This window comes from Parus major, chromosome Z (genome assembly GCF_001522545.3).
Source record: "Parus major isolate Abel chromosome Z, Parus_major1.1, whole genome shotgun sequence".
NCBI classification, from domain to species: Eukaryota; Metazoa; Chordata; class Aves; order Passeriformes; family Paridae; genus Parus; species Parus major.
This window is the reverse complement of record NC_031799.1, coordinates 27367500-27395479: the sequence shown is the minus strand read 5'-3', so window position 1 is coordinate 27395479 and position 27980 is coordinate 27367500. Positions and strand designations below refer to the sequence as shown.

General features: G+C 36.8%; 1 protein-coding gene across 4 annotated transcripts in view; it reads right to left on the bottom strand.

Moving 5' to 3' along the window:
* Nucleotides 1-81: 81 nt before the first annotated feature.
* The window catches only part of UHRF2 (ubiquitin like with PHD and ring finger domains 2), a 79137-nt gene continuing 51238 nt past the window's right edge, over nt 82-27980 (bottom strand). Inside the window, exons 6-16 of one of the 4 annotated variants that reach the window (XM_015652322.3) lie at nt 23180-23366; nt 20108-20231; nt 19606-19713; nt 15938-16042; nt 7984-8123; nt 5863-6025; nt 5185-5322; nt 4255-4378; nt 3686-3846; nt 2829-2927; nt 82-1311 (exon numbers count right to left, since the gene is read on the bottom strand). In XM_015652322.3, coding sequence (XP_015507808.1) covers nt 1165-1311; nt 2829-2927; nt 3686-3846; nt 4255-4378; nt 5185-5322; nt 5863-6025; nt 7984-8123; nt 15938-16042; nt 19606-19713; nt 20108-20231; nt 23180-23366 — 1496 coding nt within the window. In that variant the 3' untranslated portion in view covers nt 82-1164. Of the gene's footprint in view, nt 1312-2828; nt 2928-3685; nt 3850-4254; nt 4379-5184; nt 5323-5862; nt 6026-7983; nt 8124-15937; nt 16043-19605; nt 19714-20107; nt 20232-23179; nt 23367-27980 lie in introns of all 4 variants that reach the window. The other 3 variants (XM_015652321.3, XM_015652323.3, XM_015652324.3) reach the window with 3 other exon arrangements.

Here is a 27980-nt window from a genome sequence, read left to right as displayed (position 1 = left end):
CATTTAGTAATCTGAAAAATAAATTCTGTAAAAATCTTATGACTTAATTAAGTGGGTAACAGTAAAAACAAAACTAGCAAATCTTCTGAATCATAAAATATTTAATAAGGTATATTTTGGGGGGGGGAATATATTGTATATAAAATTTCAGATCACAATATGACGCGATTTGAACCTTCTCCAAGCTAGCACTGCCTTTAATGCTGTGTAGATGTATTGCCACTGATACAAGACCTACTAAAAGCATACAGTTTTAACTAATACAGAAGTGGCTTTTTTTATATGAACTATTTTTTACACAACTAGAGTGTCTTGAATACCCTCTTTAAGTGCAAAAAACACAGATCACTTTACACTAATGCAGCAACAATGCATTCATATTGTTCTGATTAGTCATTAGTAGTCAACTTGCATAAGATACAAGAAAAGCACAATGAAGCTCACAAAAATAGACTAAAAATCAGCCCGTTCTTGCAAAAAAATACAGCATAATAGAAGAAAAAGACAAAAAAGGGATTATGCACACCACAGAATTTGCTATTTAATCCAAATGGCTTAAGTGCTGAATCTGTTTCTTTTTCCTGGTTTTTCTTTTGGTTTGGGTTTTGTTATTGGGTTCTTTTTTTTTGTAAATCAAACCACATGGACCAGGCACAACTAATATTCAGGAGGCAGTGTGTAGCTATATAGCTAAAACATCAATAAATTTTTTCATCCCCAACATTGTTTAATTGTTTGACACAATTTACTTTCCTCTGTCCTGAGGTAGTTACAAAAAAAGAAATCATAAATTAAGCATCAGCTAGGCCAGTAAGAGCTGAGGCTTTTCTTTTTCTTCCTTCTTTTTTTTTCTTTCCTTCTTTTTTTTTTTTTTTTTTTTTTTTTTTTTTTTTTTTTTCTTTTCCTTCTCTTCCCTTCCCTTCCTTCTTGTTTGAAAATTATTTGTTAACTGGCCAAAACTACCCTTGATGTTAAAAGACAGCTGAGAAATAGAGTTCTCACAACACCAAGAAGGGGCTATGAGGGGAAGAGGGCTAGCTGCTTCAAAATGTGACAATATATTGAGTCCCATCAAGCTGGCTGGTCCACTGCTGTATTTCCTATGTTTATTCCCCTCTACTGTCTATAAAGTCACTGGGAGAAGTACAGAAGGGTCTGAGCACATCATCGTCCTTTACTGTAACCCGGAAAGAACTGGTCCAGTAGTGTCTGCAGGATCTTGTTGGGAGCCATGGTGTAGCCCTTCCCCAGGTCATAGCGGCAGGCAGGGCAGGTGAACACTTCGGCTCTGAAGGAGCGCTGTAAACAGCTCTAGGACATACAAAGACAGAGAAGTACATTGCAACAACTTCCTTTTAGACCCACAGCTTAACCAGCAAAAAATAAGGAATCACTGTAAACCAAAGGCACAGTATGCTGTGCTACCAGAAAATAGGAAGTCTTCACCAAGCCCTCTGGGGCCTGATTCCACCTGTGACTAAAATCTCCTAGCAAAAGAGCTCTTCTCTGTGCTGGGATGCAAAACATTGTGCTTGAGGAATCAAATCACTACTGAGGTCTTCCCTTCACTTCCACTGAGGCCTTCCTGTAAGTCACAACCAATCTTCAGCTTCCTTATTGCTTCACAGATTGCTCTACTTTTCCAGACCTTCATATCAAGAGGAAGGTGAATACTGTTTTCATAGAAATCTCCATCTACCTCATCAGAAAACATTCAGTTTAGCCTTACAGATACATGAAGTATACAATCTTTAACATGTTAGTGTCTGTGGGGTCATCCTTACTACCTTACTGCAGACTGTTGAGCATCCTAAATTTTTTAGGGCAGATCTGTGTCCAAAGAGCAACAGCAGATTACTGTCAAACTATTCCTTACAACTTTAACTGGATGCCATATTGTATTCTCAAATATGCACTGGTATTCAAATACTGTGCTTTCTGAGTTTGTTGCCATTCAGCTTCCTCTTCTTTCTTTTTTAATGGTTTTCCAATTTCCACAGTTTTAAATATTAACTTCACAATATTTCTCATGTTTTTCAAAGAGCTATAATTGTTCCATGTGTGCAGGGCACACATAACAATGCCCTGGTTTTTACTGGAGTGGTATCTTCTTGAACAGTAACCTTGCATTACTGAATACTCTACTAGGATGAAAATAGTCTGAGTCCTTTAGGGCCTCAGGCAGAAATACTAGGTATGGTAGGCACCATTCAAATATGCACAGTTCAGTGCATGATTCTGTACACACCAGTGCTACAAAATTAGCTCTAGTCCTGATTTGATTCCAAGATCTTTACATTATCTTCAATTGACCAAAATTTTGAGACACATGAGTAATGTACTGACACCTGTGGCTCTTCTGCCAAACATGAACAATGACAAGATTAACAAGATAACATAACTTTCTCTGAATGAGCCCAAATAATTTTCTAGGGTATTTGCCCATCACTCTTCCACAACTCTTAACAGAGAGTTATAAAATTATAAAATCTGGTTTATTTTTAACTGTGTAAAATTAAATCATTGATATTCTGCCAAAATCTAACCTGTGGACCTGACCAATTCCTAGTGCACCCCCACTGACCACAAAGGCATGACAGCAATGATAAACTTCACTCATTATGTCAATCAGGAACTGTATGAAACATACTTCCACTCTTTATTACAAAATTAAGGTGTTTACACAGCAAACATTGAATGGAAACTTGTTGCCTGTTTTTGCTCAAAATGTTATACAATTATTATTGTCTTTCTAAAATGCATATGGCTTTGGTGACTGGTGTCTCAGAGCCAAGACAATAGCCTAGAGCAAGGCAGTTTATTCTTACTTTACAGACGTTGTGGAGGCACTCTGTTGTCACTGGCTGGTAAACCAACTCCTGGCAGCAGACACACATAAAGGATTGTTCCAGTTTCTTCAGAAAATTCTAATGTGGAGCAAAGGAATAAAAGAGACAAACTCTATTACAGTTCTCATAAATGCCACTTACTACATAAAGATGATGTACTTCCAGAAGTTCTTAAGTCCTTCATATCTCTGAGCACAGCTTTATAGGAGTAATCAGGAAGCATGTCTTTAATGGCTTAATTTACCTGCTCTTCTACAAATCAAAGAATTATATAATCAGAGAATGGTTTGGGTTGGAAGGGACCTTAAACAACACCTATTTCAATCCCTGTGCAATGGGCAGTAAATCTTCCACCAGACCAGATTGCTCAGTGCCCCATCCAGCCTGGCTTTGAACACTTAAGAGAGATGGGGTATAAGTCTGTGGGGAACCTGTCATAAAACTATTTTCTGTCTAAACAAGATGTAGTGACTAAAACCATGTTTCTTCATGTCTGACTTCTGATATTAGCACAGCATAAAAATACATTTATTATATCAGAGAAAATATGCTCTCCTGAAAAATGAAAATAAATAAAAAACTACTTGTAACTTCAGGATGGGTTTTGAGCAAGAAAAGGTCCCTATTGTGGAGCCATTAACCCACCCCTCAAGAGTAAATTGCACAACCAAGACTTATTTTCGTGAAATACAAGTCTTACAAATAAAAGTAATGCAAGACAGTCTATATTTAGCAGAAGTTGAACAAACAAATGAAGTTCTAAGAGAGTCTCAAGATTTCTCCAAATAATATAAAGAAAATGCAAACAATAAATATTACACATGCAACAAACATACTGGTCCTTCCTTAAGAGAAGCAAGTACTTCATCCCACAGCTTCTGGTTCATACAGTCTTCTCTAATCAGCCATTGCTGCTCTTGGGTGAGCTGGAAAGCTTCTCCTTTCCCTCCATCTCCCATCCTCATGGCTTTGGGTGTATTTGTAGGTTCCTCTGTACCTGCTTAAGATGGTGACCATCAGACACAGTAACAACAGTGTTAGTAACACTGGGAAGGGAAAGACAAAAGTATTTCTAGAAGGAAACATAGATTAATATGGATTACATGCATGAAATGCATCAAGCAAATTCCTACTTCAATTCATACTGTCCACCTTTGTTTTGGATTGCAGCACACAGAAACAAAGAAGAACGTTCATTTTTTTTGCAGGGCTTAAAAGTGAAAAATGCAGTAGGAGCCGTAAAAAGGACTAAGACCCCTGCATTACTACTTAATTAAAGAGCATTTGTTTATCAATTTTCATTAGTAATCCAAACAGATTCACACTTCCACAAAGATTTCATGACTTAGAAATTGTAATGCAACAGACTTAGCTAACAAATGCTAAAAAAGTGAAAAAGCAATACCGTCATCAATCGGCCTTTTCTGGTTTCCATTACTTTGGCTGGTTGGCTCCTGTTTCACAGTGTGCTTTTTAACCTTATCTTTCTTCTCCTTACTAGCCATGGCTTCCAAATAACCTTCTGGATACTAAAATTAAAAAATACAGATTTAAAACAAAAATCACTGGCATTCAGGAATAATCAAATACCAAAAGGAGTAAGTTCTAAAAGACTTTAGATCTCTCTGATTACATAGTAAAATAATTACAAAATGATTTTTAAATCCCATATGATAAACATTTAAATTAGTACCTATCATTAAGAAAGCACAGTCAAGTTGAAGAACCTAATCCATAGTCAGCTGTGTTAAAAAGTGTATCCACACCTGTGTGTTTACAAACTATATACATCAGGGGGATGATGGTATGCTTTAAAATATACCATTGCATTGCCAAGAATAAATATTACTTCCTCCCATCTTTCCATCTTTCATGGATTCTGCAATGCCAAACTTTCCATGGATTTCCATGGATCTGCCTAGGCCTAGATCTGTGCCTAAAATACACTATGTATACAAACTCCTCAGTCACATGAGGAGAAAAATACATAAAAATGCACGATTTTTTGGTTTCTCAGACAGAATCCAGTCATCTGTAGAAAAATTTGTTCCAGCCTAAGAATCACAAAACTGGACACAAATTCTGATTTTCCAATCCATACAGACAAACCAGTTTACTGCTAGGGCAGAAAGCTTCATTCACAGTTCCTTCTCCAAATCCTCAGGATTCTTTCAATTTAGTCTGTTCTGGTTTTTCGTATCAAAAGCTGCCACAGTGAAGTACAAGGAAAAAAAGAGAGCTTTAATTTAACTGATTTCTTCCTCTGGAATCTGTTTACTGGATCCAAGAATAAAAACAACTGCCCTGATAAAAACAGCTGAGTCTTGATGCCAACCTGTACGCTTAGACCCAGCTTCTTTGACCGCTCCATTCCTTCTGAAGTCCAAGGTGCAGGCTCAACGTCATCTCTCCTCAGAAGATAGCGCCAAACTAAAAATCCACATTTTCCAATTTCTGGCCAGTATTTCACCACCTAAAGAACAATACAAAATTACTGCCATTATTTTATCACAAGTCAAACACATGCACATCGTCATACTTTAATTGTTCAAGAAGAAATGACAAGACTGATTTATATATTATTATTATTATATGCAGAAGTTCTTCCCTCAGCTGTGAAATTTTTGTTCTTCTTATAAATACAATGGTCTTAAAAGGCACACTCCTTTGTTTCAGAAACTAAGAAAAACTTGGTTTTGTCTTTAAACAAACAAAAGGCTAGGATACAGCTGGAAGAACTGAAGAAATAATGAAATAATCTGATTTCAGGAATGAATTTAACTCAATAAGCACATGCAAAGCAACTTACATATTCAATCTTACATATCCTATTATAGATTATGTTCTATTATCACTGCTCTGAATAATTTCATTTTGGTTCACTTGGCAGAATAAACTAAAGCTAAAAAGCCATAGAAAAGAAAAAACTATTTCTTTCAAGTAATAATGAAGAATTTGCAGAATAACATATATGAGGATTAAGAGAAATTTTATGTTGTAGAGATCAGAATACCTTGTAAATGCCATCATATCTGTTGCCTTCCTCTGGGGCATATTTGCTGATCCGTCGTCCTTTTGAACTGCGCACTACTCTAACTGGTTTACCAGCTCTCCAATTCTTTGACTCTGCTCCATTTTTGTCATCCAGTGGGGCATCACAGTTAAGGGCCAGTGCCCTAGAAAGACATTTAAATTCTTCATAAGCTAGACTGCTTCACCTAACAGAGTTTTGAGGGTTAACATAATGAAGTCTCATATGTTTGCCTTGCCTAATTTTGGTTTATCAAGCAGCATAGACCATTCAGTATGTTTTTTTAGCAGAATTGCTGGAAAAAAAAGAGATCCACACTAAAATGCACGGTGAGAAAAAAAGATGGCAACACTTAATATGTTGTCTAGGTTCCAGATGAAAACTCATGTGAAATTGCTAGATAAAACAAACCAATCCTTTTAGACTTAATGTTCTTAATTTTTTAAAATAAAAAAATTAAAAATTTAAAAATCCCTTCCTAAACAGCATTGAGGAAATTAAAATTATAACCAAAGGCAAATTTTCCATACTGCTATCCTCTCATCAACAGACTTTAAGGCTTTCCAAGTGTGTACATAGTAACCATTAAAAAAAACTCTAAGTACCATACCTTTCTCACATGATACATAAAACACCTCAGAGAAGAACTCAGAATCGCAGGAGCTAATTAAAGGACAAACAATTCCTTTACCTATAAAGACCCTCTTCTAGAAACCTGGAGCAAGACTGTATGCTCAAGCTGCCATAAGAAACAGTATTTCTACTACCACAGCCTGACTTGAAGGGATTGAAAACCCTTCAGAATCAGCCACAACACATATGATGGATCTCAAAACAGAAGAAATAATATGGGTTATAAACAGACATGATAGAAGTATAGAACCCACATTGTAGAGAACAGTAAGAGACAGGCACACTATGCCAATGTTAAAAATATTTCCCATATGAAAACAAAACTTGTAAAACTATCTGGACAAGGAAAACCAATACAGATTCAACTACATAGAATCATAATCTTCTGAATCAAAGTGCTGGATAAAGCTGAGTAAATAAGAGCGGCACATTGTTACTCCATGTGCACTAATGCCTTCACAGCTAAGTAAGTTTTGCCTGTAGCTTTGTCATTTGCTAAGAGGAGAGAAATCCTGACACTAAAGGGTACAGCTTTTAATTCTGTGTCCCAAAACAACTTTGTTCTATTCCCTAAATATGCTTGTAAAGCTCTTGCTTAAACCTGCTTCCATCTTTCTTTCCTCCTTGTTTTTGTTCATTTTGACATCACATGCCTCCTCCCCCTCCCTTTCTCAGCAGCCAAATCAGGTTTTTCCTCTTTCTCCTCTAGACATCTTGAAAGAATCCCTCTCCAGCCTGTCTGAGAGCAGCAGAACATATCTAAATGCAGACCTGGCAAACAAAAGTTCTCAATGACTCTCAGCATCCCACAGGTGTTCAGAGGTCACTTGTATAACAGATTATGCTCTTAGAAACAGAAAAGGATGGAGTACTCTTTGTTCAGGCCATCTTTTGGCAGATGGGAAAACACTTCAGGCAGATATCTAATTCTTCCCCCGGACACATATTCTCTTTCAAGTACCTGTTTCGATAAAGCAGCACCCTAATTCCTTGCTTTTCATAGAAAATTATGATGGAAGAAAGGGCTAGCAAAACAGAAAATATTTCTTTTATCATGGGAAAATGAACATGCTTTCTTCCTCCTTATATTTATAACTGATTTACCCATGAGAGAAGAAACTGAAAAAAAGAAACATCCAGAATTAGAAAACTTCTGCGTAAGTGTTTGACAAACTTCTCATTTAATTAAAACAGAGTCCACTGAGAGTGACTGTAGAACAATTTCAACCAGAAGCATGACTCTAAGCTGCAGCAACCATAGAGCAATGCATTTCACTGAGGTGTGTGTTCCTTTAAAGCTACAAAACATAATGCTTGATAAAATGCCTCTTAGAAGCAGCAGGCACTGCTGTTTATGAACACAGCATGTACAGAAGAGAAAAAATACAGCAAAATGTTAGTTTTAAATTAAAGTGCTACAAGCCAACTCTTTGGTTTGGAATACCTTTAAATTTTATCTTCAAAACTTACCTATTCATGTGTGTTAATGTCTGATCAAATGAATGTTCTCCAATTCTTTTATTGCCAGAAAGATCTCTACCTCCACTCCCAGTGTAAGTGAACTCATCTCCTCGATCCTGTGCAAGAAGATTATCCTTTGGTTTAACGCTCTAAAGTAAAGTAACTCAATTAAAAAAAAAAAAGAAAAAGAAAAAGAAAAAAAATGCAACTTCATTTGTTCTATTTACTTAGAGAAAAACTGTAATCCAGGGCATGAAAGACATGTTTTCAATTTCATTATGGCGTCCTATGGGAGCTGCACCAGCACAAAACTACTGGTAAGATGTAACCTCTTCACCAAAAAATTCTGACTAAAAAAACGCGTGCCTTAAAAAATGCTAGTTTTGCATTATTTATAAAGCTATTTTAAGAAAAAAATCTGAGGAAGGGAACATATTCTAGCAAGTAGCTACTTGTTCTTGTTCATTGAGTTTACAAGAGCATCATGTTTGTAAAATATAGAATAATTACCTTGGATGGATCACGTCAGTCACTTCTGCTTGTGCAAGGAGCTCAGTGCTGCCTTATGTACAAAGCTCTAATGGAGGTGCTTTAATGAAATAGTAATCCCAGCTCTTCTGAATCAGTAAGAGTTTAAAATAATTTAGATTCGTATTTTGTAAGCTAAAATAATTCTGTACTATAGTTCCTATGTATAATTTCCATGAAATTGAAGGAAAGTTGATAAAATCTTTTAACATGAGCTATGAAAAGAGTCAAAAATCTAAATACACTCATGTAAAGCCTGTATTTCTACTTCCTATACAAAGACTGTCACAGAATTTCATATTACTCCTGGGAAATGAATCTATTTCCAGAAACACAAAAATATACAGACAACATATATAGTTAATACGTTATTTCTTCGGCGATGTATACTTGGTACACAGTATATAGCAATTTAATAGGAAAATTATGTTTAGATGAATTTTTATAGCAAAATTCTGAACATCTAGGCAGTAATAAAATTCAGTCAATTTCTTACCACTATTAAAAGTCTGACATTATTTAGGATCCAGTGCAAGACTGTTACACATATTTCATGACTGACAACAGCAGAAAAAGAGAAAGTTAGAAAGGGAAATACCATTTGAAGAAGGCCATAGATAAATTACAGAAATTAGGTTAATTTTATTTTATGTCAGGAAAGCCTAGAAGAAATTCAGCTGCATTCTCTGTATATGATAAAATACAAGTGCTATGAAGTTAAAAAGTATACTCAAAACCTAACACAGACACGTATAAACTCTGTGATATGCTTTCTTAAAACAGTCTACTTACTCTACTAAATAAATCTCTAAAAACCAACAGAAACAGAATGAAATTCTATTAAGGACAGTATATGAAACAACTTTAAAAAACCAACCAGAAAAGAACCATTTACTAAGAAAGGATGTAAAATAAAATTGTATAAGATATCACAGTATTGGAATTTATCACAGAGTATGTTTCTTTTTTTTCTGTGATTGTCAAGGCAAACACAATGCACAGATCACACAAGAATGAGTCTGATAATTGTATGAACAAGGACGGATTTGCTTCATGTATCACAGTCATTCGAACAAATTGCATTTTGACAATGAGTAAGAAGCCTGTGACAAGTCCAGAAAAATGGGAAAACATATCTTGGAAGATCACAAATCCAGAATGACCTGGGTTTTGTGACAAAGAAAGAAATATGCACATGTTCTTGATGTGGCAGGGTGGGGAGGACTGTTAAGGCAGTTTTTGATATACAAGAATTAAACTGAAACCAGAAGGTGATTTTTTCCCCTCTTCCTAGAACATAATTTTGAGATATATACTGATAGACCCTATATATAACAATGTGGAAAAATATATGAAAGACAGAAACACTTCATACGAAAGCAGGATGGGGAAAATTATTTATAAGACACAACAGGTTCTTGACAAACTTTTGTTTATCAACCATCAGGTTGTTGATAAATCTTCATGAGAAGAAAGTATGACATATTTTTTGGTGTAAAAGAAAAACCTAAATCAAGGACAAATTGCTATAAGCTTAAGCAAAAAAAAGCCTTGAAGACACAATGCAGAAATGCAACAGTATTCCTACTTACACACACTTCTATGGAAAATGGGTTAAATGTAAATGGCCTAAAACAAAAGACTTCCAGCATCTTCAAAGAAAGACTGAGTGGTTCTCTGGTGGAAGTCTAACCATAGGCAAACTGAAAACATTGTGCTTGAAGAGATCCTACAGATAGAAGACCTATGTATACAGTCTCATCTCCTGAGCATATCCCGCACTTCATGGGTTACATTTGCTTCTCTTTAATTATCAAAGTGCTCTATGCATAAATAAACAACTGGAAATCCAGGGAACAAAAACGGGGGATAAAAGGAACAATTATGGTGCATAAATGCTCCATAAATGCTACAGGTCAAGTTACAAGCCTCTTTCAATATCCTCCAATGTAAGGAAGAGTCACTGCTGCCTTATTTTCTGGATGAACTATACTCCCTTTTTTCATATCAGATATATTAGAAAAAAACCAAAAAAGGATTTCAGGGAACAAAGACACAGAGTCCAGAAGGAAAACATCAGAGATCTTGCCACTGATCTGGGCTGGATGACGAGAAATTGGAGGACATTTGAACTCTGATATAATAGCAATTCTCAAACAGGAGAGAAAGAAAGCTCATATGAACATGTAAGTGCTTGTAGAGAATGGAAATCAAAAATGGCAAGAATTAAGTGGTGCACAGACCCAGTGTCTAAAGAGTGGAATAAATGTGGATATGAATGTGCCTATGACAAGCAGGAGTGAGATAGGGACAATGGTACTCCAGAGACATGCTGGGAGACCTACAGTACCTACTTTCATCAGGCTTATGGTGTTTTATTTTTAAAGTGAAGTATAACAGGAATACTCACATCTTATTATTTGGGATTATTGGAGAGTAATGACTCATCAAAACAATTTCTCAGCAACTTTGAGTTCTATCTATAGATAATACAGGATCTTATAACCACCTACAACAACTTTTAACTGAGAGCCAGTATGAGATTGGTAAAGCTACTTTTGTCTGAAGAGGATCAGAAAGCAGAACTGTAGATAACAGTCCAACAGTTAAAGAAAAACGTATGGCAAAAGGAATTATTGATGTCTGTATGTTCTTGAACAAACAAAATAGCTGTCAAAAAGCCTATCAAAACACTTATCTTTTCCCTTCCCTTCTTTCTACATTCTCTCCATTTCCTTACCTTAAAATACATAATTCTGCCATTTCTCTTCTGCTTTCCACAGCTTAATTCCACTTGCACCAAAACTTTCAACAGCTAGTAAGTACTCTGTTATTCTGACTTCTCTTAATGCCTCCTTGTATGTCCCTTTTTTTATGTTGTGTCCATAAAGTTATTTCTTAACCATCTTGTTTGTAAAGTTTGATCACATTATAAAGCAAACAAACTTCAGCCAGAGTAGCATTGACCCAATATCTCATACTGAGGCACGTGAGTGGAAGACAAACCTGAAGCTCTAGTACTACAAGCCAGTCAGCATCAGACAGCCAGTACAAGCAGTCAGTCAGTTGTATTAAACCATACTCCACTATCCAACATTGTTATATAATCAGTTGTAAGTCTAACAGAGAAATAATGTAGAATGAAGAAATTAAGATTTTTAATTCCATTGAATCACTTGACCACTTTATTTCTAGGGATTACTTATGCACCAGCTGACGGGGACATTAGCTACTTTAAGTTCCTAGAATATCAGCTATCTCAAGTGAGCTCTCAATTATTTTCTCTCTCCATTAACACCTCTGCTATTATGCTCAGATTTCAAAGTTTGGTTCCAACAGATAATGCAGAAATTGTACTTATCAGTAACAGGCTATTACAAACACAATCAGATTTTCTAGATGAGTTCCAACCTTCAGTCTGAGCAACAAAAAATGTCTTATTGGCTTTCTTGATACAAGAAATTCCCAAATATCATCTCTTCATCAATCCCTCTTTAGTTTGACCTCAGCAAAATGCAATGACTAAAAGGTGAGCTTAATCAAATCATGATAAAATAAAATAAAAAAGTACTAAGCCTTTTTAAATGAAGTTATTAAATCCAAGTCAATTATTAACTATCAAGCAATTACATTTGAAAGCACTCTATTTCTCCAGTAGTAGCAATATCTGAAACTGAATCATGTCATCATTCATCTCCATTAAACTTTGTATCCATAAAGTGCTGACAGAATTGGCCTGTCTACCCATTGTTTGATTTATTTTTGATAATTTCATGGTTTAACACTGCAGTAAAAGGTGCCAATTGAAAAGGAAGTGCTAAAGTATAAATATAATTTGTAAATCAATAAGAATCCCTTGCATTAAGTGCAGAGCCTGAATACATCATAATTATTCCTGCTGAGTCTTACCCAAAATCGCCCCTGACAGCAAAAACCTGGCAGTTTCATGGCACCTTCCACCACAATGAAAACATTTCACCATATTAGTGTTCACTAATCTATGTCTGAACAGTAAGAAGTACAGCTTCAAAGCAGGAAACATCAGAAGGTGGCTAACTGGTGATGGATGTAGGGTAACATTTTAAAAGACTGAAGTCCTAGTAAGCTGCTGTATGTGAATTCCTTTCTGAGGTTTTTCTTACTCCTTTTCCATGCAGTGTGCAAAACTGGTGAATTAACAGGCTTTCAAACTGAACATTTATATGTAAACCATTCAGGCTACCCAGTGTGGATTAATTATATTTTGTTCCATTAAAAATCCATTAAGACTTCGAACCAAGTTCACCAAAGATAGAGGTTCTTTTCTGGTCAAAGACACTTTTCTGTAGTAGTAGTTTATTTAGGAGATACAACAGCTTTTAGAGACAGCATTTTAAAATTATGGTTATCTTTGACTATCAGCTGGAGATCCAAAATTGATTGGACTTTTGAGGGAAAAAAATACTGCAATCTGTATAACTAATTTAATTTGCCTACTGTGATTCTAGTTAAAGCAACACATTTGAAATCTAAAAGTCAAGCATTTCTTATTAGACATTCATTTCAAGAAGTGGATTGTGAATACTACATTCCAGGCAGTGAACGGGTTTGGTATAAAATACCAACAAAATGAAACAATGAGTATATTGCCTGGGGTCTCTTTTGAGTCACTGCAGTCATTATCTTTTGTAGTCTCAGAATCTTTTACAAGAAGATGTGACTGCTCACACCAGGTCTCCAAGAGATTCTGAATCTCATTTCAGGGATTTTCCATAAGATCCTATGTGCAACAACACTTACAGAAGAAACAATTTTTGTTTGGATTAAACTAGAGCACACGATGCAATTAATTTACCATCTCTTCCTCAAACCCAGCAGAAACATGAATCTTGAAACTTTTGACAATAAACGGCAGTTTCAATTTGATATATAAAAACAATGACACAAAATATGAGGGCAAGTTTTCAAGACAAAGGTTAAACTTCTTCAGCTGCTTCATTTGATGAACAGACAAATCAGAATATGTTCATCATGAACACTGTGATTGCACAATCAGTGCTGATGTCCAGTATCTAGTGTGTAAATGTTAATCTGTTCTGAAATAATTCTTAGATTATAAATTACTGAAAGACTTCTCAATTCCTTCAGCTAATGCTCCTGTTACGGTTACTATCAAAGCAATACAAGGAGATCAGCAACACTAACATATTCAAAACAAAAGCTAACTATAGGTAAGCCATGTAACTTGTCCCTAGAGCTCAAAGTTACCCATTTTCAGAAGAGAGATTAACGTGGAAATATTTTATATGCATGTAATTAGAAATGAGGATAAAGCGTCATGTACAAAACAATTTCATCCGATGCTCATTTTGTAAGCTATGACAGTACCTGTTCTCAATCTTGAGGGTAGATCTGATAGAACTGATAAAACTTGTTATTAAAGAGTACTCCAATACATCCAGAACATCCGAACTTCAGTAAAACTGGAGACAATTCTGGGTCTCTAGGATTATAAATTTCTAAAGGCATGGCATAAAAATATCATGATCTAAAGCTAGACAATGAACTCTGTTTCCTGCAATGTAATTTTGTAATTACTTTACCCCAATGTGGCTTTGTTGATTTAAAGCAATAAGAAGTGCATTAAGATGGCACACATCATCAGTTTGCATAAATAGTGCATAAGGTTTATAAATAGTATAACACTTCTCTAAAATGAATTTATTTATTTCTCAATTTTATAAAAGCATACACATAAACATATTTGTTGCACCATTGAAATTCAGTAAGAGTTACCTCTTTTTTGGTACTCATAGAATAAAATGAATAGATGTGAACAGAGGTTTTTATGTGTATATTTTATTTTAAATAAATATATCTCAAATTTCACATCTCAAATTAATTAGACACTGTACTTAGGATACTTATAAGAACTCAGTTTTTGTGCATATTCTTACAGGAGTTTAATCTCTTAACCTTTTTAAAAAAAACCAGGAAAATGGACGTAAATTGGAAGATAAAATCTGGCACATGAAAGGAGAAGAAAAATTAACTTCAATAATGTTACTGGGAAAAAAAATCCCTTGTGTTATTAGTTTCATATGATATTCATAAAAGTTTTTAGGGTATTTTCTAAAACATTTCTCTTCTACCATGCCTTTTCAAAAGTATTTATGTCTTTTAGACTGTAACAGTACTTAGGTGTCTACAAAACCACATAATTACAACATCACTTAAGTTAACTGAAAAGGCATGCAAAGGATCCAACTAAGTTTACTAAATACTTTGAACTGAATAATTACCACCTCAGAAATAAGGGGACGTGAGTATTACCAAAAAGAATACAAAGAGGAGTCCACAGCATCCCAGGATAGCAGATACAGCTACTATGAAATAGTGTTCTCAGGGTCTGAGAGCTGTCCCCAGCTGAGGGGCTGGGACAGAAGCTAAGGACACTATATCCAAACACCAAGTACCTCCTCATGCCCCTTGTTCAAATAGAGACACACACTCCTTCAGAGGCAATACTCTGCAGCAGCAGCAGCTGGTTGATGCTGTTGGCAAAGAATATAGCACATTCCAATGCTATTTCATTCATATGCAGTTTTTTTTTCTTTACTGCTTTTTTCCTTTTGATTGACAGCTACACGCATTTTAAAAAAACAGGTTGCTTACTGCATTATCCTTCACCTGATCCAGAAAATTCCACCTGATGGACTGGAACTGCAGGAAGGGATGTACCTTGTGTAAACATTGTTTAATTGAAGAAAACAGTAATCTCTTCATAAATAAATGGTTGTCAACACCATGAGATGAAAATTGAAAGCAGTTACTCTTTTGTTTAGCAGTATAACTGCTTTTGTTGCTCTACTTAGATGTTAACACTGAAGTAGGATTTTTTCTCAGCACCTTTTGGGATCATAGCACAAGATTCTGAGACTTTGTTAAGAAGTTCTGAAAGTGCTCATTAGCAGGACCCAAGAAACTTCAGAACTTCATAGTATCAAGTAACACATATCTTTTATTCTTGCTTCATTAAAATAAATGTATCATATATTTAGAAATATTGTTTAGAATGTAATAAATTGTGGCAAAAAAAAGAACATAAAACACATTATTTGCACATAATTACACTCTCAGATTTTATATTACACTCAATTCAGACTCCAAAAGTATACTGAAATGTAACTACCCTAAACAATGTCAAATCCAGTGGTAACTGATATTTCACTTTAATATAAATCTGAGCATAAGCACTCTAAGATTTGGTAAGATTTTTCTCTCCAAAATAGTAAGAACTACTTAATTTATCAGTAGTAGCTGTTTCTCCCACAGTCATGTCTGCCTAAACAGTAGTTTTAGATTAAATACCAAGTATAACTCTATAGTTACAAACATTGATTGATACATGTGATGCTTTAGAACAGCAAGACCATTGCTTGCATGAATGACATACCACTTCATCTTCAAATCCCCCAGCTAGTACGAGTGAGTAAGCTCCATCATTACTGCGTCCATGGATTCCACCAACATGGGGCCTGTGAACACCTGCTTCGCTCACCTGGAAACAGAAAAACACCAGTTCTTAGCAATTTTTTTAAAAACCCAGTCACCTACAACCACTTTTAACAATCAGTTTTCTGTATAAAATATTTTACAGAGGTTTCTGTGTCAACAGTTAATGCACGACTGCTGTTAAGGGTGTGAATTCCACTTCTTTAGGATGAAAAATGGAAAGTAAGAACACCCAGAAAACCAGCAGGACAATGTCGGACAGCGGTGACACTGAAAGATGTAATGGTAAGCTTTCTTCTTTGGGGAAAATCACCAAGATCTTTTCCATAAGCATTAAGTACCCAGGTCTGTACTCACTGCTATACTCCACTTGCACGGTCATTTAGGACAATTCAAAGGAGAAGGACATCTACCAGCTTGGTACCATTTTACAGTTTTTAACCAAGGAAGATCCCAGTGTAAAGATCATTTTGTCAGGGACTTTTAAGGTAACACACTGTAAATGTAACCAGTGGAAAGGAATATTATCATACTGCCTGAGGAAACAGAAGAAGCCATTGCAACACCATATGGATCATAGACTAGTTCTCTAACCAGGATAACTCTCTGTAATAAATGTTCAAGTAATCTGCCACCTGACCACCTGAAAGCTGCAGCTGTAGCATAATCTGGCAACATCATTAAAGTCTGCTGGAGCATCTGTCCCACAAAAGTTTATTTAATAATGGTTTGAAACTACTGATAGTAGAAAAGCCCCACAAACAACCTTCACATATAAAAAAGAGACTATATATTAAATTATGCATTTATATATATTATATTATATATTTATTATATTCTCAGTATGTTATGCAAAAAATACTGTTGGTAGAATGAAAGCTTCCAGCACTACTTCTTTCTACCTTCATATGTTCTTCCAGACCTTGATTTTGCCTGCTTTTCTCATTCTGCTTTTTGCACTCTTGAACTCCTTTTCCCAACCTACATCTATGCAGCTTTCATGGAAGTCTATATTCTGCTATACTCTTGAAATTTCACAACACAGTACATCAAAGATCCAGCTACTCAAAAATACACTTTTTAACAACAGATTAGAGCTGTGCACAGTATGAAAACTACACAAGGACACAATAATACTTCCTTAAACAGTTTCTTGGGATCCAGCTGTCTGTGGCTATCTTCCTATTCTGCTGAAGACTTTTGGATTCATAGTATTTAAGATACAGAAGAGTTCACAATAGTACCACTTGCCATATGAACTAGTACCACTTTTAGTCACTTTGGAGTGAAAAGCTGATATTTTATTCATAACAGTTTACAAAATTTGACATTGCAGAAGTATGTATACTGGTCTCACTTTTTATATACTGTACATAATTTTGTAGTCATCTACACCCCACAAAATTTTCAACATTTTCCAGATGAATGAAAGCCATTCCATTCCTTTATTTGTCCTGGTTGCTTTTCACAATAATTTATTTTATTTTCCTTCAAATGACCCTTCATTTCATGAAAATTTAGTAATTGATTTATTTTCCTCATCACCATTAAAATGACATATTTTTCAAAATTAACTATTAGAATATCTCATTGCTAAATAACAAGAAAAATAAGAACCTGAAAACCAATTACAAATTACATACTTAGAACTCTTCCCAGCCCCATGTTTGCAATCCACAACAACTTTTAAACTCACATTTATCAGCTACTTGCCAGTTTTTCCACACCATTTGTGAGCATGCTGAATAAAAAAGCCCTACTATTGTATTCCTCTTTCCTGTTGTATCAAACATCCTTTAATTCCTCCCTCCCTCCCTCCCTTCAATTTCCAGGTTTTATCAATTAAATTTAGGTTTCTAGTAGGTGATTCATGAAAGATGAACACTGATAAATAATTCATGGCAAAGATGCTCTTCAGATACTCTCTCCAGAAGTAATGTTTAGCCAATTTCCTTCTACGGAAAACAGTTTTTGTCATAAAAAAACAAAGCAAATCAGAAATAAAGAAGTTATTAAATTCTCATATACAGTCTCTAAATTATCATGGATTAGCAGAGACAATCTCATTTTTTCATAAAAAGGACTAGCTCATATGAGAAACAAAAGTGTAATTTAACTTTCTACATAGAAAGGGTTTAATTTTTTTTAAAAAAATGACAAAGTGTTTAGTTTGTACTCAAAGTAAATTAATTATGCATAAATGGTAATTGTCTTTTGATATTTAGTCCATACATATATATACAGTACATATACTCTATATAGTAAGTATATTATATATAATATATATTGTGTATATATATAAGAAACACTTTGGACAGATTTTCTGATGAAAGCAGAACTCTAATTGTGTTTCTTTTTCCTACCAATACTAGAAATACTTGAAAAGAATTACCTTTGTTTTACCAACAGAATTTCTTATGAAAAGGTAAACTAGTAATTCCAATTACTATTGAAGCAGTAAAAATAAGAATTGATTTTGATACTTTGAGTTTGCCTAAGTGATTTTAGAAAGTTCACTTATGTATTAGGCTTTACATAATCTGGCACCTAGCAAAAAGAAAGCAAGTGATGAAAAGTACATAAAACAAATCAGAAGAGGCTTTTGACTTTTGGCTTGTCCCTCCACAAGCAGTTTAAAAACCTCTGGTTTTATTCTTCCAAATAAGACAGAAAATATTCCAATATTTAGTTCCAATCATTTACACATGCAAGAGACAAAGAATTGTGACAGGCAGAAAGACAACTGATTTAGAAAACAAAGAAATATGCATTTTTGTGACTAAAAACAACAACTAAAAAATAAAAATCATTGCAATTAGATCAGGCTGGAGCAAAAGAGTTTGGAGGAAGTTTGTAGCTTTCTGGACACTACAAAACCAGAAAAAAAATCAGTACTGGCACAAAACACAGCTGTCCCCTCCTCCCTGCTTTGTTTTTTCCTGCCCCATTGAGTATTGGCACTGTGCTTACATAACCAAAATGCGAAACAGACTGGGAAAATTAGCCCCCAATCTACTCCAGATGGGATTATTTTTCTGCCAGTTTTTTACAAACCTCATTTACCAAAGAGTCTAAGGAATATTTGAAACAGAAAATTAGACAGTTCAAAAAAAATACCATAAGCTGAATATACAGTGACTTTCAGTAGCAGTACAGGCTTACATAGGTTTAAGTTGTTCATCAGCCTAAAAGCAGATTTGGATATCCATTACATATGACCAAAGACACCTACAGAGACAATTGTTAACACATAATGTTTTCAAAATATTCAGTCTACATCCCATGCATGGGATAATCAGTTCATATGAAGTAAACTCTTCAGAAAATACTTAAATCTAGCCAATACTGATTACACTTAAAATTTTAACATGTGAATTATGTTTATCCTAATTCCAACAGACTTTATACAAAGTTGTATCAAAAAGCTGTATGGTAAAATCAGTATACTTCAACTGTCACTACTATCAGCATTAATTCTAATATTGGAATCATGATGTATTTGCATTGCTTAGTCCTGGTGAAACTGGCAACTGATACTTATTTTAGTGCCCAACCCATTCATTATTATTCCTACTTCCTTCAACTACAGCTAATACTAAAACAACATACCTGAACTCTGAATTTCCAGGTTGTCCCAACAGGAACACCAGGTATAGGCCCATAATGATTTGAAGGAACAATAGTGCATTCCTTAGTGCGACCAACACAGGCCATGCCCTAAAAATACACAGACAAAAGCAATCAGACAAATGAATTACAATACTGGAGACTATTTGTAAATTCAATGCAGAGATCATGAAATCTGTCTATTTTAATGAACACGTACTTCAAAATATGTTAACAATTGTTAAAAGGAATGTTAAATTAAGTAATACGTGGTTATGGGTTTGGAAGGGGAGTTGGGGGTTGTCTCTTTTTGTTTTTACCTCTAGTCACTTTAATAATCCTTCCACTGCTTTAACTGCCAGTAAACAGTGGGTAGGAATAAACATTGTCTTGTCGTCTGTGTAACCCAGTACTGAATTTTGTGTAGTGCATATGTAAGCAGAATTATAGATGTAGCACATACATGAACAATCAGAGTAACAGCTATTTCTAAAACACACTCTACCTTTCCCCAGTCTCTCTGGCTTTCAGTACTGGCAGATGGCATCTTTGCTTTCTTTTTACTCTGTTTGAGTTTTTCTCCAGCCTTTACAACTTCATTAGAATCATTTTTGCAGGAAGGACAATACCTAAAAAAAGGTTTTAGTAAATTCTCAATTAACTTCATAATAATGGCAATACATTTCTTGTAGCCAAAATAGTGTCCATTTCTTTATTTTGACTGATTGTTTCAAGTTACCAAGCATATAACAGTCTTAAGCAGCTGAAGTCTACGGCTTAAAAAATTAACTCAATGTGAACAAATACTGTCAACTTTTTATAAAAAGGGGTTTTTCAGTATCTTTAAAGGTAGAGTGCTAGTTGCAAAACATATAACTATTTTTTCTCACATGATATGTGAGAGGTCCCCATGTCTCCTGTATTCTCTCTTCATTTAGTCTTCCTTCATTTACATCATGTAAAGGAGAAGACAGCTGTGATTAGAGTATGCTGCTAGCCAGTACTCATTTGTACTCAGACAAGTACTCAGGTCTGTTTCTGTGTGTTTCCCAGTCTACCCTTATTTTTTGCTGATAGTGCAACAAATTTCACTGCAGATTGCTGAATGTCAAACAGAGCCAAGGTATGACGCAGTGTGTATAGAAACTCACAAACACACACTCACTCCACAACACTGAAGCCATTTGGAATATAATGCTCACTCCAACTAACACAAATCCATTCTGGTAGGAAAGCAGAGATGCTAGTATACATTTACTACAGCAGAGAGAGAAAAGGACAACAGTGGTCATCTGCTGTTCCCAACAACATTCCAGTCCAAAAACAACAATACAAAGGCATGTCCATGTTTCTGGCTCCCATAGGTTCGATTTGGCCCACACACCATTAGAAGAGGAAGCCTAATCTACACTGACATTGATAACCTCGTTCAGGTAACAGCTACTACTACGAGTACTATTACTGTTTTGAATTTCTTAAGTTTTCTATGTGGATATGAATAGAATAATTAATGATTAAGGTCTACAGGAATAGATTTCACTATCTCAATGAAGGTGTTGTACCAGTAAAAGAATGAGGCCATGTAGATTTAAAATAATAATGTAAAATGCTGAAATTGTCTGACACTATGACTTTGACAGGTATGACAGCTACTTACAGAAAAAGTATATAAGACCAGTTATAAGAACAAACATGACATAATGCAAATTCACAAGGTGAATTAACTAGGTGAAGTCACATGGTAAATTCCATGTTTCTTGATATGGTAACAATATTACCTTAACAACTTTTAAAGAGAATCTTGTAGGGAATATTAAATACTGTTTCACATACCAAGAGACTTAATGTCCACGAGATAAACTTATCCTTTCCCAAACTGAAGGCTAACCCCTGAAGAGAGTTTGCTGGATTTTATACTCTAAAAACACAAAATGGAAGTATCTCCAGTTCTAAAGCAAACTTCCTAAATTAAGAATCAGACAACAATGACTCTTTCTTAGCATGCAAGAAGAAGGGAGAGCACAAGCATATTCTTTGGCAGGAGATGCTGCTTTGCCCAGTGTAAATGCACATATAATGACAAGCATTAAGACAGTGTAGGGCTGGTGATGTTAAGCATCCCGAAAGTAGTTCACATAAGCCAGGTCCACAACTGTACCTCTAGCACCCTGTGACTTCATCCACAGATTCAGCTATCTACTTACATATATAGATCTTAAGACTCCTATTCTTAGTTATACAGTGAACAAAAACAAGCTAAAAATCTTGACAGCAATTTTCCAATAAATTTTAATTACATGAATTAAACTTCCAGAAATTCATAATTTGGAGAATGGACCAAGATTAGCTCTGGAGAGGAGGAGGTGTTCATGATCAAAAGTCTTATTACTATTATGCAGCCATGTGCAGTTGGAACCCAGAAAGCCAACTCTCATTCTGGGCTGCATCCAAAGCAGCATGGGCAGCCAGTCAAGGGAAGCGATTCCACCCCTCTACTCTGATCTTGTCAGACCCCACCTGCAGTGCTGCATCCAGCTCTGGGGCACCCAACACAAGAAAGATATGGACCTGCTGGCAAGAACCCAGAGGGGGGCCACCATGTAGCCCCACCATGTAGCTGGGGTAGAGCACCTCTGCTATAAAAACAGGCTGAGAGAGTTGGGGCTGTTCAGTCTGGAGAAAAGGCTTGAGGAAGACCTTATAACACCTTCCAGGTAGTTTAGATTTTAGTAAGAACTTCTTTCCTGTGAGGATAGTTGCCCCAGAAAACAGGAAGACCACCAGGTACTAACCAATCAACATTATGGAATCCAGTGCAGTGTAGGAGACTGAGTTATTAATTTACAAAGAAAGTTATAACATCCAAAAAAATTCACATAGATTTTTACATAAAATAAAATCATAAGGTTAAAAGAGATTCCATGTAATGTACTCATAGACATCTTAAGACATTCAATGAAGTCTACAGAAAACTTTATTAGAATAAAGTTCTATTTATTACTCATTTATAAAGGATTAGCATCTCAAGTAAGTCATAGGAAGGTGATAAATATGAACAGTGTAAATTGTAGACAGATAATAAAGATGTAAGAGTAATTACATAATAAATGAAGAGTAGCAATGTAGTGGTCCTTCTGCAGCATGGAAAATGAATGTAGTAGAGGCAACAAAGAGCACAGGGGCAGCAGCAGGTACAGAGGATGAAGGGGCAGAGCGTGTGAGCATAAGAGAATTTCTCAAGCAGTGAAGCTTTTGAGAAATGAAAAGGCTGAGGAACAACTGTTGATAAATACAATCAGATCAGATAATGTCACAGAAGATCATAATGATCATAATGAATAAAATGAACATACCAGTCCTGAAATTTCATAATGGCTATTAAAGCTTACTACTAATCCGTTGTGAATGATTTAAAAGAATTATCTTGACAGAAAACATAAGCCGTATATTAAGTAGGATGAAAACACCCCAGAATTTAAAAACATCTTCAGTATTTTCTCTCATGAGGTGCAAGTATCAAAAAGGTAACATGTATAGAATGTGAATATAGGTAAGTAAATCATCCTTGTATATTTACCAGTCTTCATCTTCTGGTATCTTGCTTAAAGGAGGGTTCAGGCAGTATATATGATAAGCCATATTACATTCATCACACAAGAGTTGCATGTGAGCATCTTGTTTGCCACCACACAAGTAACACGAACAAAATCGGCACTCCTTATCGGGATCAGCCCTACAGTGCTTGCATTCAGGGCCACTTTTTCCTGTCAAAAACAAAGAAATGTCAAATGCCATGTATCTCAGAAAAGTGCATTACTGTATCTAAAGAAGTAATTATTTCCGAACATGAACACTGCTCTCTTGAAAATGCTTCCTTTCTTACAACGTGCTATTTATCAAGGCTTAACAAGATTTCTTCTGCTGTATAAACAAGCCATAAAAACCATGATTTATCATCAGCTTCTCTTTATTTTCTCCTGTTCCCAAGATGCACCTGCACATTCTCCCTAAAGATGGAGCTTTGCTGTCTTTTGAAGTTATACAGCTTATCAGATCCTTGTAAGTTAGCTTGGATAACATAAGCAATAAAAGTAAGTATTTCTTTCAGGAGTTTATTCTTGAATAGAAATATGAGGTGGATCCTTGATGTATCCAGAGGAGTTCTGGATACTTAAACATTTTTCCTAAGTATACCGAGAAGTAAATTAATGACTAAGAATTTGCAGAAATCCAAGCCCCTTTCTACTGAAGAAAAGTATGCCCTCCCAACTGAATACACTACAGAGAAATTGATCCCTGCAGTTGTAAGTTATCAGGGTAAATCTCTGTGGTGACAAACTCTGGAATGAAAATTAAGCAAGGGGGACTGGAATGCCAAGCATTGTGCTGTATCTGCAGTCTTTCTGGAGGACTTTGAACAATACTTTATCTTCGAAGGCAGAACTAACTAGACTTAGAGTGGGAAGAGGATAGGGTTTTGATTAACAAAGAAGAGGCAGGAGCTGCTGATGAATTAAAAACTGACATGGGAACATGTGTGAAATGCCTCAAAAGAACTAGAGCTTTCTCATCTAAAATGCTGACACAGTTGATAACCCAGTCAAAATGTCTGTACACTAGCATATATAGCATGAGTGACAACCAGATGAATTGGAAGTGACTGGAAAGCTATGATCTAATCACAAATCCTGAAACTTGGTGGGATACATCACATGACTGTAGCTCTCCAATTGACAGCTACAAACTGTTCAGAATGGTCGGGCAAGGAAGGAGGGGCAGGCAATTTGTCATCTCTATAGACTTGATTGCACAAAACTGTCTTTGAAAAACAGCAACAACCAGGTCAAGAGCTTGAAAATCAGAGACCAATCCAATAAAGGAAATCTCATAGTTTGTGTTTATTACCCACCACTCAATCGAGGGGACCGTGTTGACAAAACCTTCTTACTTCACCTGCAGGAAGCATCACTCTGGCAGGTTCTGATCCAGCTGAAGGGATTTGTCAGGACAGTCCCCGACATCTGCTGGAAAAGCAGCTCAGCAAGATATAAGCAGTCCTGGAGACTTCTGGAGAGCATCACGGATATTTCTTACCCCAGGTGACAGAGAAGTGCATCTACTGCTTACTGACACAGATTAACTAACTGGAGAGGCCAGGATCTGAACTGGAGAAGCCTGGGCTTAAGTGATCATGCCTGAGTGGAATTCATGACCTCAGGGATTATGGGCCAAAGAAAGTCAGTAGTCTGAATTTCAGGACCTGAACTTCTAGTTATGTAAGGAATTAGTGGATAGGACCCCCAGAAAACTGCACTCAGGAGCAGAACAGAACTCTCAGATCTTTAAGGACATTTTTCCTAGAGCCCAAGATCTCTCAGTTTCCACCAGTGAGCATTCAGGCATGGAAAGCAGGAGACCAGCATGGCTCAGTAAAGACCTCCTGGACAAAGTGAAATACAAGAAGGAAAAGCACTGGACATGGAATCATGGACAGGTATCCAAGAAGAGAGAAGTGCTGTCTGGTTGTGGAGGGATGATTAAGAAATTAAGAAAGCTAAGGTATAATTGGAGCTGAATTTGGCAAGGGATACAAAGAATAGTAAAAATGGCTTCTATAGGCATGTTGGTCAGAAATGGAAGATTAAAGAAAACACAACCCCATCCTCCTCTCTGTCCCCCAAAATGAGACAGAACTAATGACAATTGACATGGAGAAGGTTGAGGTACAAACTGAGCAATTTTGTTTGCCTCTGTTCATTAGTAATCACTCTTCCCATATCTCTCAAGTCCCCAAACCTCAAGAGAGGAACTGGGGGATTGAAGTGTGTTGACTAATTGGTGTAAGAGCTGATCAGGTTCCAAAACCTCTGAAAACCTGAACATAGACATGACCATGGGACCCAAGAAGATGCATCCCAGGATCCTGAGAGAATTGTTTAATAGTTGTTAAGCCACTCACCATCATGTATAAAAAGCCATGGCTGCCATATCATGTCTGAAAATCCACGGCAGTCAGGGTAAGCTCTCAGTGACTGGAGAAAAAGGAGTATTTCAATCTTTTTAAAAAAGGGTAATAAGCAGGAACCCAGGAATTATTTACTACTCAGCATCATCTCAATGCCCAGTAAGATCACAGAGCAGAAAGACTCCTGGAAGACATATCAAAACATGTGGAAGACAGAGGGCTGGTTAAAGACAGCCAAAATGGCTTCACAAGGGGCAAATAGTGCCTGTTTGGAACAGTGGCCCTTCACCATGGGCCTTCATCACGGAGAGAATGCATTAATTGTCAAAGACAAACTATAAATGTCATTTACCGGTCTGTAAGGCCTTTTATTTGGACCCTCATAATATTCTTAACATAAAATCATAGAATTATAGAATATCATGAGGAAGTAGGGATCCACAAGAATCACTCATGTCCAACTCCTGGCCCTGCAGAGGACATCCCAAGAATCCCTCCATATGTGAGAGCATTGTTGAAAAACTCCTGGAATCCCTGCCAGGCTTGGTGCTGTGATCACTTCCCTAGGGAGCCTGTTTAGGTGTCCAAGCACTCTCTGGGTGAAGAACCTCCAGGTTGGATACCAGGAAAAGGTTCCTCACCCAGAGGGTGCGTGGACACTTAAACACAGCTTCAAGCCATTCCCTCAGGTCCTGTCACTGGTCAGTGAGAGATCACAGAGATCAGGGTCTGCCCCTACCCTTCCCCTCAGGAGGAAGTTGTAGACTATGATGACTGCCCTCAGTCTTTTCTTCTCCAGGCTAAACAACCAGGCAACCTCAGATATTCCTTGTAGGCTTCCTTCAAGGCCCTTCACAGTCTGTACTTTGTGACCCTCCTTTGTGACACTCTATAGCTTTATAGCTGCCTTACATTCTTGCTGCTAAACTGAAGAGAGAAGGGTTTGATGAATGAAATGGTAAATAGATATGGACTTAATTGGATGGCCACATTCAAAGAGTGAATGGTACATATCCAATGGTTCAATGTAAAAGTGAAATCCATTAAGGAGTGGTGTTCTTTAAGGGTCGTAATGGTAACACTATTATTTTCTATCTGCACTGATGACATACCCAGTGGAATTGAGTGCACCCTCAATAAGGTTGTAGGTGACACCAAAATGAGCAGTGCAGTTCATCACAGAATCAAAGAATCATTAAAGTTCAAAAAATACCTTTAAGATCCTGAAGTCTAACTACCAACCTAGCACCATTATCATGTTCAGCATTAAACCATGTCCTCAAGTGCCATATCCACTCACCTTTAGAACACTACCAGGGATGGTGATCACTTCATTGGGGAACTTGGTCTAATGTTTAACAATCCCTCCCATTTTTCCTAGTATCTAATCAGTACTCTCAGACACATGTTATGACTTGCTTCCGCACCTCAATGTCCTCTTCGGAGTGAGGGGTTCAGAACTGAACAAAGGTGTGGCCTCACCAGTGCTGAGTACAGGGGACAATCCCTGCCCTGCTCCTGCTGGCCACACTATTGCTGGCACAGCCCAGGATGCCATTGGCCACTATTGCTGGCACAGCCCAGGATGCCATTGGCCTCCTTGGCCACCTGGGCACTGCTGGCTCCTGTTCAGCTGCTGTCACCAGCACCCCCAGGGCCTTTTCCTCTGGGCAGCTTTCCAGCCACTCTGCCCCAGCCTGTGGCACTGCCTGGGGCTGTTGTGACCCGAGGGCAGGACCCAGCTCTGGGCCTTGTTGAACCTCACAGCACGGCCTTGGCCCATGATCCAGCCTGTCCAGATCCCTCTGCAGAGCCTGCCTGCCCTCCAGCAGATCAACACTCCCACACAGCTTGGTGCCATCTGCAAACTGAGGGTGCACTCGATCTCCCCATCCAGGTAATCCATGAACTGACCCCACTACTGAGCCCTGGGGAGCATCACTGGTGACCGGCCACCAGCTGGATGTAACTCAATCTACCACCAATCTCTGAGCCAAGCCATACAGGCAGGTTTTTACCCCATGAACCACGTGCCTGTTTCAGCAATGAGCAGAGAGTTTTTCCAGAAGAATGCTGTGGGAAACAGTATTAAAGGCTTTACTAAAGTCCAGATAGACAATATCCACAGCCTTTCGCTCAACCACTAGGTAGGGTCACCCTATCATAGAAGGAGATCAGGTCAAGCTTAAGATGTCTTTCACAAACCCCTGCTGGCTGGGCTGATCCCTTGGTTGTCCTGCACAGTATGTGTGAGGACACTTGGGATGATCTGCTCCATGACCTTCCCCAGCACTGAGGTCAGGCTGATGGGCCTGTAGTTCCCTGAATACTCCTTCCAACCACTGTTATGACAGGTCCAGAGGATCATGAAAATCATCAGAGGGCTGGAACACATCTCCTGTGAAGAAAAGCT